The sequence below is a fragment of the Gossypium raimondii genome, chromosome 3 (assembly GCF_025698545.1).
Source record: "Gossypium raimondii isolate GPD5lz chromosome 3, ASM2569854v1, whole genome shotgun sequence".
NCBI classification, from domain to species: Eukaryota; Viridiplantae; Streptophyta; class Magnoliopsida; order Malvales; family Malvaceae; genus Gossypium; species Gossypium raimondii.
The window spans coordinates 32,530,054-32,546,644 of record NC_068567.1 but is presented as its reverse complement, the minus strand read 5'-3'; the positions used below and the strand labels follow the sequence as shown (position 1 = coordinate 32,546,644).

The 16,591-nt window shown below is 32.7% G+C and overlaps 1 protein-coding gene across 1 annotated transcript; it reads left to right on the top strand.

The window, feature by feature from the left end:
• Positions 1–181: 181 nt before the first annotated feature.
• Positions 182–3,977, top strand: LOC105794089 (uncharacterized). The gene is made up of 4 exons (XM_012623080.2): positions 182–503; positions 2,090–2,544; positions 2,621–2,846; positions 3,041–3,977. Exons 2-4 carry the CDS (start codon positions 2,104–2,106, stop codon positions 3,547–3,549), a joined length of 1,176 nt encoding a protein of 391 aa, XP_012478534.1. The 5' UTR covers positions 182–503; positions 2,090–2,103; the 3' UTR covers positions 3,550–3,977.
• Positions 3,978–16,591: the final 12,614 nt, after the last annotated feature.

Sequence of the window (16,591 nt, the reverse complement as noted above, 5' to 3'; positions counted from 1 at the left end):
ATGTTGATCAGGACAATAGCAGGAAAATATCCATGGAGGAAATATAACAATAGACGATGACTGGCAGGTAGAAGAATATATTATATTTTTTATGACGTTAACACTAACTAATTTCTTTGTCTATATGAGAAAAGAAACAAAGAAAAAGAGTATAGATGATATGAATTGATGGGATGAAATACGGGTGGGTTGGGTTGTTTAGAAGAGAAGAGAAGAGAAGGGGCATAATGAAAATGGGCCGAGCTGAACATTGTAGCCGAAAGACAGCACGCACATGTTTGAATAGTAATATATATTAAACCCTGCTCCTGAAGTGAAGCGAGAAGAAAAGCCTCCCGGTAGTGGAGGAGACAGTGGAGAGACTCTGCAAAATTGCTGCCTTTTTCTCTTGCTGGCCTGCTGCTCCTATTACTACTATCACCCTCCTCTCCCGATTTCTCCCTTCAATTTCATGTAAATTAAATTACCCTTTGCACGTCTCCTTCAAACCCCGCTTTTCTCCGGTATTGCTTTTTCTTCTTTCTCTACCAAAACGCAACGTTCCTCCATTTATTCCTTCTTTCCTTACATTTTGATATTATTATTCTTAGAAAAAAACTTTTACTCCACTATAATCTATCTACACCTTCTCCACACATCATTGTTTGTTATATCTGAAATATTTGGTGTTTGTTTTGTTGTTGTTATGTCTCTGCCAGGGAGCTATATTTGTTTATTTATCAGTTTGAGATTGTTGTGGAGGGAATCGCCCTCCAATGTGCCTGATTAGATTTCAAAAGGATACATTGAATCGCATTTCTTGGATATTAGGGTTTTAATCTATACATTGAATCGCATTTCTTGGATTTTTTTTGTTTGAATTTCTTTTTTCATTATAACAAAAGCCTTCATTGTTTATTTATGATCCTTTTCGTTCAGCTTTTATTATGTTCTTTTTGGTTTTTTGTCTTGGGGAAAAAGTCGTGCTACGATATCAGTTGGTGAATAGCTGTGGCTAAACAAAGGATGATTATTCCATTTTTGAACAATATCAGGGATGGCTTTAAAGAGAAAGCAGCTGTTTTGAACACAATAATAGCCATACTTTCTTCTTAAGAAAAATATAGCATTACGCTAGAATGTCCTGCTTTGGTTTGTTGTTGTTATTGTGTACCTCCCCTGATTGACATGAATTGAAAAATGAGAAAATAAGGACCTTATAGCAAAGTCTATGATGGCGTTGGATTTCAGAGCACCCATTGTTTTATCACTGCAACTGAAGCCTCGAAATATCAAATTTCATGATATTTTTACTTATTTCTTGCGTTCACTACCTCATTAGAATTTCTTATTTTTACTTATTTCTTGCGTTACAAATGATATTGAATGTGGAATTTACTAATCAATGGGAACTAGAATATTTCATTTTTTAGGTGGTGATCTGGTCTATAAATTCTTTGTATGTCCTGGATAGAGATTCTGGAGTACTAAAGTTTTTTGCAGCTATAGTTCCATGAACTTTATCGCTTGATCAGTTTGTGCTTTCAGCCAAAAATATTAGCACGAGGGCTTTAGAGGGTGTTTGCATTGATTAACTTCTAACCTGTTGCGTTTAACTGGTGTAGTTACACTATTTATTACTTCATTTCTGTTGTGGTGAGATGGATTCCGGAGTAGTTTCCTATTACTATTTTGTGAGGCTTAATATTTAGCTTCATTATTTCTTTATTAGTAGGGCACCAAACTAACAAATGATATTGAATGTGGAATTTACTAATCAATGGGAACTAGAATATTTCATTTTTTAGGTGGTGATCTGGTCTATAAATTCTTTGTATGTCCTGGATAGAGATTCTGGAGGATTCTTCATGTTGTCTACTAAAGTTTTTTGCAGCTATAGTTCCATGAACTTTATCGTTTGATCAGTTTGTGCTTTCAGCCAAAAATATTAGCACGAGGGCTTTAGAGGGTGTTTGCATTGATTAACTTCTAACCTGTTGCGTTTAACTGGTGTACTTTTGTGCTTGGGTAGGGTAGGGTAGCTCCTTGTTGCATTAAAATTGTTACATCTTTTTGTATGGTGATGATTGATCTGCCTTCTTAAGTGCAGTGGCTGGTTTTCTCATGGAGAGCTCTGATGATGAAAAGGATGGAATCTATGGAAATTTTGTGCCGAAAGAACTGGGCCATAATTTTGCATTGAATGGTACAAAGTTTGTAGATGAGGTCCTTAATGGACAGAGTGAGCGGTGTTTGGAAAATTTTCGCATGGATAAGCCAGTGTTTTACAAATTATGTGATATTCTGCAAGGCAAAGGCTTACTTCGGCATACAAATCGTATCAAGATTGAGGAGCAATTAGCTATTTTCTTGTTCATAATTGGCCATAACCTACGGACTCGGGCTGTTCAGGAGTTATTTAGATACTCCGGTGAAACCATCAGTCGCCATTTCAATAATGTTCTGAATGCAATTATGGCAATTTCATTAGAATTCTTTCAGCCTCCAGGATCTGATGTTCCTCCAGAAATCTCACAGGATCCTCGATTTTATCCATATTTTAAGGTACCCATAAATGATATAGTTCTGCTAATATCTATATTTGGGTTACATTTATCTCATTTTCAACAACATTTCCTAGGACTGTGTTGGAGCAGTTGATGGCATACACGTTCCAGTGATGGTTGGTGTAGATGAGCAAGGACCTTTCCGAAATAAGAATGGTTTACTTTCTCAAAATGTTCTGGCAGCTTGTTCATTTGATCTTAAATTCCATTATGTTCTAGCTGGCTGGGAAGGTTCAGCATCAGATTTGAGAGTTCTAAATTCAGCACTTACTAGGCGCAATAAGTTGCAAGTCCCTGAAGGTATTTACATATTCACCAGATAAACGCTTACTAATTCTTTTTTGTTTTTTTGGGTTGCTGAGTAGATTGACATATTTGCATAGTGTTTGAATAATTAATCTAAGTATACTTTTAAGGGATGGGATCTTAACATATATACGGACAACATATGTAGCGTTAAACTTCTTGTTGGATGAAAATTTTAATTGATGCAGGAAGATACTACCTTGTGGATAACAAGTATGCAAATATGCCAGGCTTTATTGCCCCGTATCTTGGTGTCCCTTATAACTCAAATGAATTTCCCAGTGGTTATCATCACCAAGATGCCAAGGAGCTATTTAATCAACGACACTTCTTGCTGCGAAATGCTACTGATCGTACTTTTGGGGCCTTGAAGGAAAGGTTCCCTATTTTGATGTCGGCTCCTCCCTACCCATTGCAAACACAAGTGAAATTGGTAGTAGCCGCATGCGCATTGCATAATTACATCCGTAGGGAGAAACCAGATGACATGCTTTTTAAAAAATATGAACCACAGACTGCCTTACAGATACAAGAATCATTGGCTCTACAAGAGGTGGAACAAGCAATAAAGCCTGTTGATACCCATGATCTGGAAGTTGCATTTGAAGCAGAACAACCAGAACTTAGTTCACAATTAAGGGATTCAATTGAGACCGAAATGTGGGAAGACTATATCCGTGATTTAGCAGTCGTGTAGATTGATTGATTTATTGTGGCTTTAGAGTTAGGCTAGGCCTGAAACATTTTCTTAACAATGACCGACCATATAGGATAAATTTTTTTCCCCTTTTGGATGTACATTGGCCCTTGGTTTATACAAAAGAAAGCAGTCCTATTATCTTTTGATGATGTCTACGTTGTTGGGTAATACTTAAAATCTATGGGTGTGCAGTGATTGTGGCGCAGTTCTTAAGGGCTGATTAATGGTTGTCTTTGATGGGTGATGCAGTGAAAGTCGGCACCAGATCACATCTGAATTTTAGAGGTATGATTCTATGTATCACCAAACCATACTTTCTCCCTCTTGCTTGGAATGAGAACGTTTATCACCTTCCCGAAATATTGAAACATTATACCTAACAACTACCAATTCACGTTAGGGTAAACTGTGTTGTGGTGACTCAACTATAGTCCAATTAATTATGGTGTTTTGGTTTTTCTTTTGTTACGTGAATTCATCGATATCTTGAAATCTTCAAGTGTTTTGGGCTTAATCTCAAGTATTGTAAAGAATATGTATTTCTCTTTTCTGAAGATGAGATATCAGAAAAGTTAGGAAGGTGCAATTTGAGACCATAACCTTATATATAACTTTTGCACATTAATTTAAATTTTTAAACAGAGCATCATTAATTAGAAATTAGTTACTAGAATATCTCACATATTTGGCCCATATGTTATTTAATAACTAAAAGCCCAATGAACCTTAACAAAATTAAATCACTTTAATTTGGGCTAACATTTTATAATAGTAAATAATAACATTTTTTTATTATGTGTGTGTGTGTGATGTCCATATCATCCAATAATCTTTCACTTAGACACACACACACACACACATATATATATACATACACACTAATTACCTTATAATTACATGTCATTATATAACCTTACGAGCTAAAAACTTAACTATCATATCCAAAAGGAATCCAAACATATCCAAAAGGGAATCCAAACAATCTCATCCATTAATTATGTTAACATAGAACAAATGTTACTTTTGTTATATATATCGTAACTAAATCCATTTTTTATCACCTATATTAACACAACCAAATGATATAGATCAAGTATGGATGTATAGCATGAAAATTACATGCAATGTGATCTAAACATGCCTATTTTCAGTTAGTCCTCCTTAAACCTTAGTGAGATCAAATATTATTGACTGCGCCTCAGCGTGTGCACGATGAGGCAAGAATATCAACACAAACTATCAAGAATAAAGCGGTTTGATTGCAAGTGTGACAGGTCAGTTGTAAATTTTTGTTTTACAACGGAAAACGAAGTATTTCGATGATCAAACACAAGGGAGCTTAGGCGATAAGGTGACTAATAAGGAAAGCATATGCAATTATGAAGTGTAGCTAGTTACTTGCTAAATATTATTGATACGAGTCACAAAGGCCCAACTCAAGCTCAAGAATGTGATGGGCTCAAATTACCACAAGGCCCAATAATGAGGTCAAAGGCCAGACAAATGCGTTCAAAACTAAATGGAACCATTCAAGAATTTATTAGCAAGGCCTTAGATGCGTACACGAAGGAAAAAGAAAATCAAGATTCACTTTCTTGTTTTCAAGAAAATCAAGAAACCGAATATTGGTCCAATTTTGCTATTTGGAGCGATTTCAAGAATCAAGAAAATCAAGATTTCAAATCTTGGAAATCTTGGTCTAAGAAACCGAATCTTGCAGCTAAGGCGCATTGGATCTCCGTTACGAGTATCAACGAACCAATTTCGGAAGGAAACGAACTACAAGCCCAAGTTCTTGAAGGCAAGGCCCAATAAGATGTTCCAAGCCCAATCAATAAAGTTAAATGAGACTTAGTTGAAAATCAGGCCAAATTGTCAAAGTGCCCAATTTGTAAAATTTTAATTCTTTACATACCTAGTTTAATTTTTAGATTTTATGATTAATGCCTATGTAAAAAAATTCAGCCCAAGCAGCCCATTAAATGCCTTGGCCGAATTTTTCCCTCTAAATTTAATAATTAGGTTTTTTTAGTTTTCTAATAAGATTAGGACAATAGTTAGAAGGTCTATTAATAGGCTTGGCCGGCCACCTTGTGAAAACACTTTAAGAATACATTGAAATTAGATTTGTTTTGTTGAGTGAAAATTTGAGTTCTCCAAGAATTTTCTCTTGAGTTTTCTTTAGAAGGAGTTTTAACAATCTTTTTGATTGTGGGAGCCATCTTCAGCCTTCTTCTTGCCATTGTTCTTCATTGGAGGGGAGATTAGAGCCGTTTGAAGGGAGTTGTGAAATCTTTCTTGATTTCAAGGCTTCTTAGGACTTTATCTTTATTTTTCTTGCTGTTCAATCTTTTTAATTTTCTGCTTGTGTCGATTTCATTATCTAACTTGTTTAAACTCTCTTGTTGCGTCTTCAGCCCCGTTCAACCTTCAAGAATCTGTTCGGCACCAACCTTGGACAACAAGAAATGTTTTGATTTCACAAAACCCCTCTTTATTGTCGTCCAAACCCTAGATCTAATTGATTTCGTGATCTGCTGAGTTTTTTTGAAATTAACTTGCTATTTTGTGTTCTTCTTTTCAGATTCGGCTGTTTGGAACCTATATTGAATTCAATTCCATGTTCTTGGCTTCCAAGATTAGCTATTCCTAAGTGTTTTTAATTCTTGGCTGATCTTTTATTGATTTGGGTATTTTCGTTTCAGATCTAATTGATTCTAAGCCAAATTTTCTATTTTCGTTTCAGATCCAAGCGTTCAGAGTTTTCGTAGGAGTTTCCCGTGACTTGACAACTCGATCTTGGTCCGCGGGCAACCCTCTATCAATTATAGTACAACAATTCATCATCAATGATTAATTAAGCCATCTGATAATCAGAGGGACTAAATTGAAAAATAGTCAAAAGTGCAAAATATCAATTCAAAGAGCTAAAGTTGTCGGTTGAGTTCCATGTTGCTAGATAATTCTTGGATTAGGTATTTAAAGGGTTCAAACTCCTAATTGGTTCAATTTTACCTTTCGGTCGCCATTTTACCAAATTAGACGATTTAGTTTGATTCATCTCTCAATCTCACTAAACTAAATTAAGACGATCGAATTGGTTCTCAATAGGCTTTCCTTTCGATCTCACCTATCTAATTGTCCACTTAAAGGCATCAATTCTAGGTTTTGAAGCCTATCCAACTTGATCCAATTTTTACGATTTAGTCCTTCACCCAAAAACTAAACATGCAACACTTTCATCAACCAACCATCATAATTTAGTTACTACTCATCATCAGTACACAAACATAAGTCAAATATATGCTCAAAAAATTCATTAAAGGAAGCATAAAAAATGAAGGTTAGAAATTCTTTGGGACTCTCGATGAAGCTTTTATGGAAGATGAAAGCAAGTATAATGGAGAAGAAAGCACAATTAAAGTTAGGGTTTTTACACTTTTAAAAGTTGATAAAGATGAAATATATTAAAAGATTTAAATGGAAATCAAAATACAAAGCAAGGTTTTTGTATCTAAGTGCAAAGAAATGAAATCTAGAGTAAAAACTAAGAAAACTACCAGCTAAAAGTATCAAGATGAGAAAGGTAAAGACTAAAACCTAAAAAAATGGAGAAAAGAATAAATACTAAGCTAAAAAGATGATAAAAAGGTGGTCCTTTTAAGTTTGATAGCCAAAGTATCTTTTGTACAACAAAAATCAACCTTAAAATTGACAAAAATGCCCTAGAAGAGTACGGGTTGACTTGTGTTGGTGTTGGACATAAAACAACCCCTGCAGTATTTTTCACCCTATCAGGCAGTAGTGTCGCAACATCCAAGCTTCAATGTTGTGACACCCTCGACAGTGACACACTCTTGACTCTAGGGGTTCTTGATGTTGCGATATTGATCGGATAGTGTCCCGACATCCTTGGTAGTGGTCGTGACTTCTTCACTTCAACAATCAATAGTAGTATCATGACCTTGGAGGCTTGGTGTCGTAATTTTAGGCTCAATGTTGAGACACAATCACCCTTAGTGTCGTGACACTCTCAATAATCTGCTCTAGGTTGATTCTTTGTTGAAGTCTTGCATCCCTAAAGTAATGGAGGCTGTTTTGCGGCATCCTAGCATCAATGTTGTGACACCCTTGACAGGTGTAGTTCTCCTCAAGGTTTGCCCATTTTCGTCCTCCTATACAAACTCAAACACACCATTAGACTTCCAATGACACCATTTTTCCAATTTGGACCTCAAAAGGACTAAAACTAAATAAAACGATCGTAAGTATTAAAAACTAAAAATTAACGAAAGGCATAGAAAGGACTTGTAAATTGTTTGAGAGCAAACTCATTAAGTGTTCTAGTGAGCGTAATTTGACGTATCAAATTACGACAAATCAAAATCTTTCATACTTAAGTCTTTGTTTGTCCTTAAGCAAACAACTAAGACACTACACATGCGACTTAGAGGACTTTTGATCACTAGTGAGACTTGAGAATCAATTGATGGATATGTACAGTGTGATCGATTCTTCTACTATACAACCTAAAAATGATGAATCATAAATTCACAACTTTGATATCAAATCAACCTAGTTCACAAAGTTACAAAGTAAATAGATATAAAGGCAATCATAGAAAAACAGTTTATTTCATATAATTCCATCAAAATAAGATATGCAGATATAATGTATATATACAAGAAGGAATCTAACTTATTCATTTCTTACTAAGTTTTGCAAGTTTTGGTTTTATAAACAGAGATGTTAAGGTTGCATAGTGCTTTTAGGCTTGTAACAGTCTTAAGTTTAGGATGGTATGAATTCAAAGAAAATATTGGCTCAAAATGGTTCAAGCACTAAGAATATTGTAACACATAGTATCGTTCTTATTTCCCCCATATGCGATCATTAAGCTCACTGTCTTATTTCTCCTTCTCTCACCTCCATTTTCTCTCCAATATAATCCTATTTTATCTCATAGTAACCATTATATCTTCCTTCATGAAAAGTCAATTACTTCAAATAATAATTAAGTCATTCATCACAAAGACTAACAACCTATGGTCACATTTACTTGTCATCAACCATCTAATACCAATGAGAGGATATCATTTACCTATATCTCGGGCTATGAACTCTATTGTTGTGAATGATGCTACATACTGCAAAAGTCGTATACCCAACAATCCAACTTTTGATTATTATCTATTTGAACTCAGACTTCTATTTACATCAAAAGTATACAAGTTAAGCATACATAGTCCATTATCCACTTAAGATCAAGTTATGTCACACTTTGATTGTCACAAGTGAATAAATCCATAAACAGATCTAAAATCTATTCTTCTTAGATCCAGTCCGATGTATTGTCAGTCCAATCAATCACATCTATGTCTCTATCTTCTGGGAGTCATCCACTTCGATTCCCAAGACAAGGTATCTCCCCAATTGAACTTGATTGACGACATATTAGTCTTTCAATCGGTTTGCTCATTTTTAATTAGGTTAAGGACATGTTTAGGTTTGTATAATAATATAATTTTTCTTTCTGAATTATGATCCGACCACATAATATCGCTTAGCATTAGTTTAAACGTTAGACAATTAGTGAGCCAATATTTACTTTTATTTTGCTTTGCAGTCAAAAATCACACGAGGACAATTATAAAAAGTATATTAATGTAATCCATGAATTGTTTTATTAACCAATTTGTTTGAAAAAAATTATAAGTTTACAAATAAATATACTACATTCAGGGCACCAAATCCAACATTTCAAACATTAGTTTAACAGACTTCTATCCAATAGAAGCATTATGACCATTCAAGAAAACCTTCCTAAGCTAAAAAATTGTATTATTGAATCCAACAGTTACTTTCAACAGGTTGGGTTGGAATGATCTCTTAAAACCAAAAAGTTCAACTTGAAAAGTGATGTCATTTTAAAAAGTCACTTATGAACCTATCAGTGCATTCTAAATAAACAATAAGTTTGGAGAATTGAAATTTAATTCATTCCATCCAATTTGTGAGTGAAATTTTTAGTACAAAAGTATTCTTTCATTTTTATGATATATATTTAATTTGAGATATGAATTAATTTGTTTATTTAAATCATGATATTAGTAACTAGCATTTGGATGATATTGATGAAACATTATTTTCATTGCTAAAAATAAAAGTTTGTAGATGATCATATAATATAAATTATTTTGGTTGGTGTTTTTGTTAAATAACCATAAGCTAAATGGGTTTTATATATGATTGCACATTTTTAATCTATGTTATAAGTTTGGACTAGAAGTGGTTTTAACTAGAAATGATATAAGTCGTATGCATATGCATGGTTAATTTTTCTAGTCAATGTAGAATAGTGGAAAGCATTGACTTATAATAAGATCACTATTCTGGTATGAAATCTTCTAGTATAATATATAATGTGATAATCATGTAATACCACATACCCAACCTAATCACCGAGTCCGAGTTACAAGATGCCACATACATTGCCGAAGAAACTATGATCAAATACAATTCAATATAACCATGAATACATGTTAATATTTATATTAATCCTTTTGAATATATGAAACTATCATTTTTGGGTCTTATACGAGTTTACGAAAGCTCTTATGCTAACCTGAGGTCAAAATAGGACCAAACTGTAAAATTTACAAATTATCAGGTTTATGTTGCGACTCCGAAGATTCCTCGTTGCGATGCAACTCACTGACGATTTCTCACGACGTCAAGAGCTCGACATCACGACTTGACAGCCTGATTCCAAAAGGGGGTCCATTTTCTACCTATTCAATTCACCTAAATACATAACCGATTCTTCCATTCAACCATTTAACCAAAAATGTCACATTCATATGTTCAATTCTAACCATTAATCAACACTTATTTATATAGATTACACAAATGTCATTCAATACTTTAATACCTATAACAATTACTACATTTTTAACCATTTGATACCAATTCATTTTATTTAACATAACATATTCATATTAAGTTCATTTCAATTTCAACCATCTCAAACATGATATTTACAATACCATTTGACCATATCAAGTTAACCATTTTTACTTAAATATCAACTTATCCATATATATACAAAACCGACTCAACCCTAGGTACATGCCATATATTAAAGTGAAATGGATTATACAAACATTGTTGAGTCGATGATTGTTGGCTAGATGTTGAATCACATCTCGAGACTTCGAGATTGACCTAAACTTGCACACAAAATAAATAAATCGTACACTGAGCAATAAAGCTCAATGGTATTTCCATGATTCAAGTCACAGAATGAGCATATTCAATATAAGAATTCAATCCAGATATGCCACAATTCAACCAAATCAATTTGCATATTCAATATAAGAATATCATTCTCACACACCATTTCATTTGATAATTAAACTAACATCTATATCATCCATTCTATTAACAAAGATGCAACATATCTAAATAAATTACATACATAAACATTTATGTACAAATATGATATTTAATCTTATTTTTTTCAATGCTATTTTATCATTTATTTTAATATCCAATTCTCTTTCTTATTCTACTGCCTTCTTCAACTTTGATTCGACCCCTAATGCTTGTTTAAACCGATTTGCATGGTTTTTCACATGTTGTTGTTTTCCACATATCACATATATATAATAAGCATACGGATTCAATCACATTCTTCTCATTTATCATGTTTTCAATTCATATTTTTATAACCCTATTAATCAGAAATTGACTTAGAACCAATACACGAATCTAATACTCTGTCACCCCAGGTTTCCCGACAATGATAACTCTTAAACATGCACATACTAACACCCTAGGTTGCCCGACAATAATGGTTTTCACAATCCAATTATTCTGTCATCTCAGGTTGCCCGGCAACGATGACTATTAACATATGTACATTCTACCACCTCGGGTTACTCAGTAATGATGGTTCCAAATCATTATACTTGACCCTATGGTATGCCAATTATATTCGACCCTGTCTGAACAACTAATAGAGTAATCAATGTTCCGATTACATTATATAATCAATTTTCATATCACCATTATCAATTCACATATAAAACCAATACAACATAGCATATTTCAAACCATTTTCATTTCACATAACATATTTCAATTGAATCATGCTACTTTCCATTCTATTCAATTTAGTCTACTATCTTGATATCTAATATCAATCACAAGAAATCAATTCATACGACCATTATATACTCACATTGATACCCAATCATGCAATTAAAATGAACATGCAACAATAAAATCACTCTTGAATCATAAAAGTACAAACTGATATCGCGGTTACTCATCAGCGACTTTCACCTTTCTTTTCTCTTTCCCTTTCGATGACCCGTTGTCATCTTTAGCTACGTATGATAATTAAACAAATACAAAATATCAAATTCCATCCATTTCATATTTAATTACAAAGCTAAACATATTTTGTATTTTATTCAATTTAGTCCATATACTCAGGATAAGCATATCTTTCAATATTTAGCATCGGATCAAAATCTGATTTCACATTCTTTCATTAGGGACCCTATGGTGGGAAATGTGCCCATATTATAGTAAACATGTAATTTTTTTCTACGTATTTGAACAATGAATAAATAAATTTCACATTTCACTGTTATACCTTTTGTATTTCTTTCTTTCATTTTTTACATGCATAGCAAAATTGTGACAAGCAAATATTAGCTCATTGATTTTCTAAGTTCAAACTGATGATAAGTGGCACTATAAGAATGTTTACATTGCGAGAAAGACAAATTAATTCATTAGATAATCTAAATGAGCCTGTAATCCTGTAAAAGAATCAAAGTGAACATGTGATTTAAATACTAAGAATGGTTATTATGTTGTCTACAATTCTAATTAAGGAGATGACTAGTCTTGGCTATTAGAGCAGTTGACTCAAATGGTAGAGATGTAGATGTATTCATTGGCAGAATGATACATTGGACTAGACCCAATATGAATTAATTCTGAATCCGTTTGTGAATTAATTCACTTGTGACATTCATGGTGTGATTTACTTAAATCCTGAGTTAGTCACTGACCATACACATGTAACTCATGTGCTTTGATATAAGTAGAGGCTTATGCTCTAAAGATGATCGACCTGATAGCTAGTATGTTGGGTACATGACTTGTGTATGACATGGCTTTACTAGCAATAGTGGAATTCATAACTCAATTAAAGAGTTAACGATATCCTTTTATTGGCATTGTGTGGATTGATAAATATGGAACATGGTCACGAGTTGCTTGTTCTCGAACGAGCAATTTATCACAACCATTTGTTGACAGTGATCATATTAATCATTAAGAAGACACAATGGTGATAATGAGGTAAAATGGGATTATATTGAGTGAACAGATTTAACAGGAATCAAGGATATCATATGACGGTAACACACACATGATGAAATCATTGGGCAAAGCAGTTAAATGACTTTCTTTCATGAAGAGTAAACAATGAGGAGTTTTCAATCATGGTACTTCTTGTGAACTAACTCCATGATTAAGTAATTGCGAATCATCAGAACGATGCTTCTGAACATAATTGCAATTATTAGAGCCTAATTGTATATGTCCAATTGGTCCCTCTGCTAGCTCAACAAAAGCTCGATCGGATTGCTTTTGAATTAAAAGAAAATTCTACGACTTTGGAAATAATTTAATTGAGTTCATTTACTCGATGTGGAATTAAATTGAACAGTTGTAAGAATTGTTCAACTAGATAATTTGATTACAAAAATTTCTTGAAAATTTAATTTGAAAAATCTAAGTGATTATTGGAAAAATTAATTTTGATCAAGTAAAATTAAATTAACCAAATTAATTAAAAGTAATATGATATTTTTGAAAATTAATTTTTAAGTCAGACAATTGGCCCAATGGGTAATTGAACTTGAAAATTGGACCTGAGATCGTAAATTAGGCTTGGGAGCCTAAAATCGAGACCAAGATCCAAAAATTGGTCGATTTGAATCTGGTATGCGAAACTAGGCTGACGGTGCAACCGGTGGTTGGACCAAGCCGATCGGGCTATCATTGGCCTGGACCGAACCTACAGAAATCAAACCAGCTCAAGGTGCTGGCGACTGCGATTGCGGCATCTGGTGGCCGAAAAATGGTCGACGGCGGTGGGTCTTCGATGGTTGAGCAATGAAAGAATTACACTCCTACTGAAACTCTACTAGGAAATTTGATTTCAAATTAATTATTCCAAAAATAATATTATTTTAATAGATGTAATATTAAATTAAATTAAATATTTTTCTTAATAGTATTTTATTAATTTAATATTAAAGTGATTATCTTAATATTAAGTTTAATTTAATGTTTATCTTGTAGATAAATATTCTATTAATAAGATTTAATGTTAAATTTAATCTAATATTTATCTTGATAAATATTATATTAATTTAATATTAAACTAATTAAGTTTAATCATAGTTGAACTCTATAAACTCTCCCTATATAAAGAGATCTTGTGTCACTATTTACACACACTTATGAGTAACTTAGTGGCATGTACATAGAATTTGAATCATATGAAATTTGGTTATAAGTAAATTAGTGGTTTTAAAACTGTGGTCTTGCATGTCTTAACAGCTTTTTACTTTAGTATATACTTATGAGTTATATGAAGATTTTGAATGTTAATTTGACATATTTTTAGTACCAAAATTGTTTAGAAAATATATGAGATGATTATTGATAGTTTAAACTTGGTTTTAGATTATTCAAACATGTTCCAAGTAATCTATCTTTGGTATCGCGACATTGGAGTCACTAGAGCAAATTGTTTTCGTGTTGCGACTTCCGAAGCCCAGTGTCGTAACATCATTTCAATTTTGTGACACCCACTTCCCAATGTCACAATATTGACTTTGTTTACTCTGTTTTGTCCTATTTAAGCCACGAATGACCCCTACTTGTATTCAAACTTTAAAGTAAGCTTAAAAATGACTTAAATAACTTCAAATGAGTATATTTATATTGAAGTGAAGTGTTGAAATTGAAGCTTGAGTTAAGCTAGCTTTAGTGTCCAAATGTGGCATCTGTTGCTTGGAATGTATCGGTTCATTCCGGGTAAGGGGTGTTACATCAAGAAATAAACAAAATAGCTAAATATGAAATTTTCATGATAAGAAAAGATAAAGTGATCACTATAATTTGACAATAGTAGAAAGGATATCCTTAATAGCATTCTTTTACGAAAGAATGAGTAATTGAACATGGTGGGGATGTTGATCTTGTAAATTTTCAAGACACAAATAAATATAAAGTTTCACCATGTGATATAGATAATTAACATATTTATGTTGAAAATTTAAAAATTTAGGGATGAGGTACAAACCTATAATATTTGAGTCACCCATGATAGAATCTCAACTCAACGCTTGGTATAACATCAAGTTTTCAGTTCAATGAGACAAAGTACATCATCGTTATGTGACTACTAGCACTATAAAATAATAAATATATTAAATATCATCCCAACGTAAAAAGTATTAGGCGTCCGTAATGATATGGGGAAAGTGTTGAGAAATGTGCCCATATTGTAGTAAATATGTAACTGTTTTCTATGTATTTGAATGATGAATAAATGAATAAAGTTAATTTCACATTTCACTATTACATCTTTTGTATTTTTTTTCTTTCATGTTTTGCATACATAGCAAAATTGTGACAAACAAATATTAGCTCATTGATTGTCTAAATTCGAACTGATTATAAGTGGCACTGTAAGAACATTTATATTGTGAGAAAGACAATTTACTTCAGTAGATAATCTAAAAGGTCCGTAATACAATTCCAATTAGGGAGATAACTAATCTTAGCTATCGGAGCAGTTGACTCCACAGGTAAAGACATGAGAACTCTTATAAATAGGAGCCAAATTTCATTTGTCTGACACACCAAAAAAACACATTAAAAGTTTCTTTCCATTCTCCCACCATCTTTTATATTCCTAAATTGTTCTATAAAGAAATACTGCAATTTTTTTATAACAATTGATATCATTGCTATGCTCCACTCAGTGCTCAGTAGATTATTTCTGTCGGTTTAAAATGCAGATAGTCATTGGACTTCATTGTATCATCCGGGTTCATTTTCCAGTAACTCTTTTGCACACCAAAATATAGGTGGAGCGAATAGAACATTAAAGAAAGTAGTCTTGATACACACCTTAAAGCCTTCATCAATTTTTCATAAGTTTATTTTTATTCCCACGCGCCAACAATGATAATTTAACAATTTATCTTACACCTAAGTTTATCCCTATCATATCATAATTTAAAGTCTTAACTAATAATAACATTTTATAAACACATGCACGCATAAAAAACTAATTATATACAAAACATGATTTGTATTTCCAATGATATTGTAGCATTTTATCATTTATCTAATAGTATTATTAAGCATGTCCATAGAATATATATATATGTAAAAACACTTTACCAATAGCAACTCAACAAAAAGTACCTATAAAAAATGAAATAATTACAAAAATATATAAAAATAAAGGTGAATATGTGTTTTACTTAATTTTTATATTCCTTATATTTGTTTTCGATCCATATTCAAGGTTTGTGGTTGCCCTTCCTATTATTCTCATCTCTAAGGTTCAAACATATATTCTCCCTTAAGAGTGTAATGTATTTTACCATTACATCTAACACTCATCGATTTACATGTTTTACTTTTAAAAATTATAATCATTAACTATATCAAAATTACTTTTAACATAATTTAGATTCTAGTGAGTATATATATATATATATATCTATGCATATGTATAACCTAAAACTATTTCCGAAAAGCCAATGAATCCCAAGTAATATGGTAGAAGTATATTTGTGGAATGTAATATTATTCTGGTGATTAAGTTACGCTTCTTAGATAACAAACTTTGTCCCCAAGAAAAGGAAGGAAGTGACATGTTGAAACGGTGATAGAAGTCAAACAAGCAACATGGAGTACACTTGCAGCCCAC

Excerpts from the sequence above, each read along its gene's own strand:
- LOC105794089 (XM_012623080.2), top strand. The coding sequence starts at position 2,104 with ATGGAGAGCTCTGATGATGAAAAGGATGGAATCTATGGAAATTTTGTG. Across the intron at positions 2,545-2,620 it reads GATTTTATCCATATTTTAAG|GACTGTGTTGGAGCAGTTGA; the intron begins GTACCCATAAAT and ends AACATTTCCTAG. Across the intron at positions 2,847-3,040 it reads TAAGTTGCAAGTCCCTGAAG|GAAGATACTACCTTGTGGAT; the intron begins GTATTTACATAT and ends TAATTGATGCAG.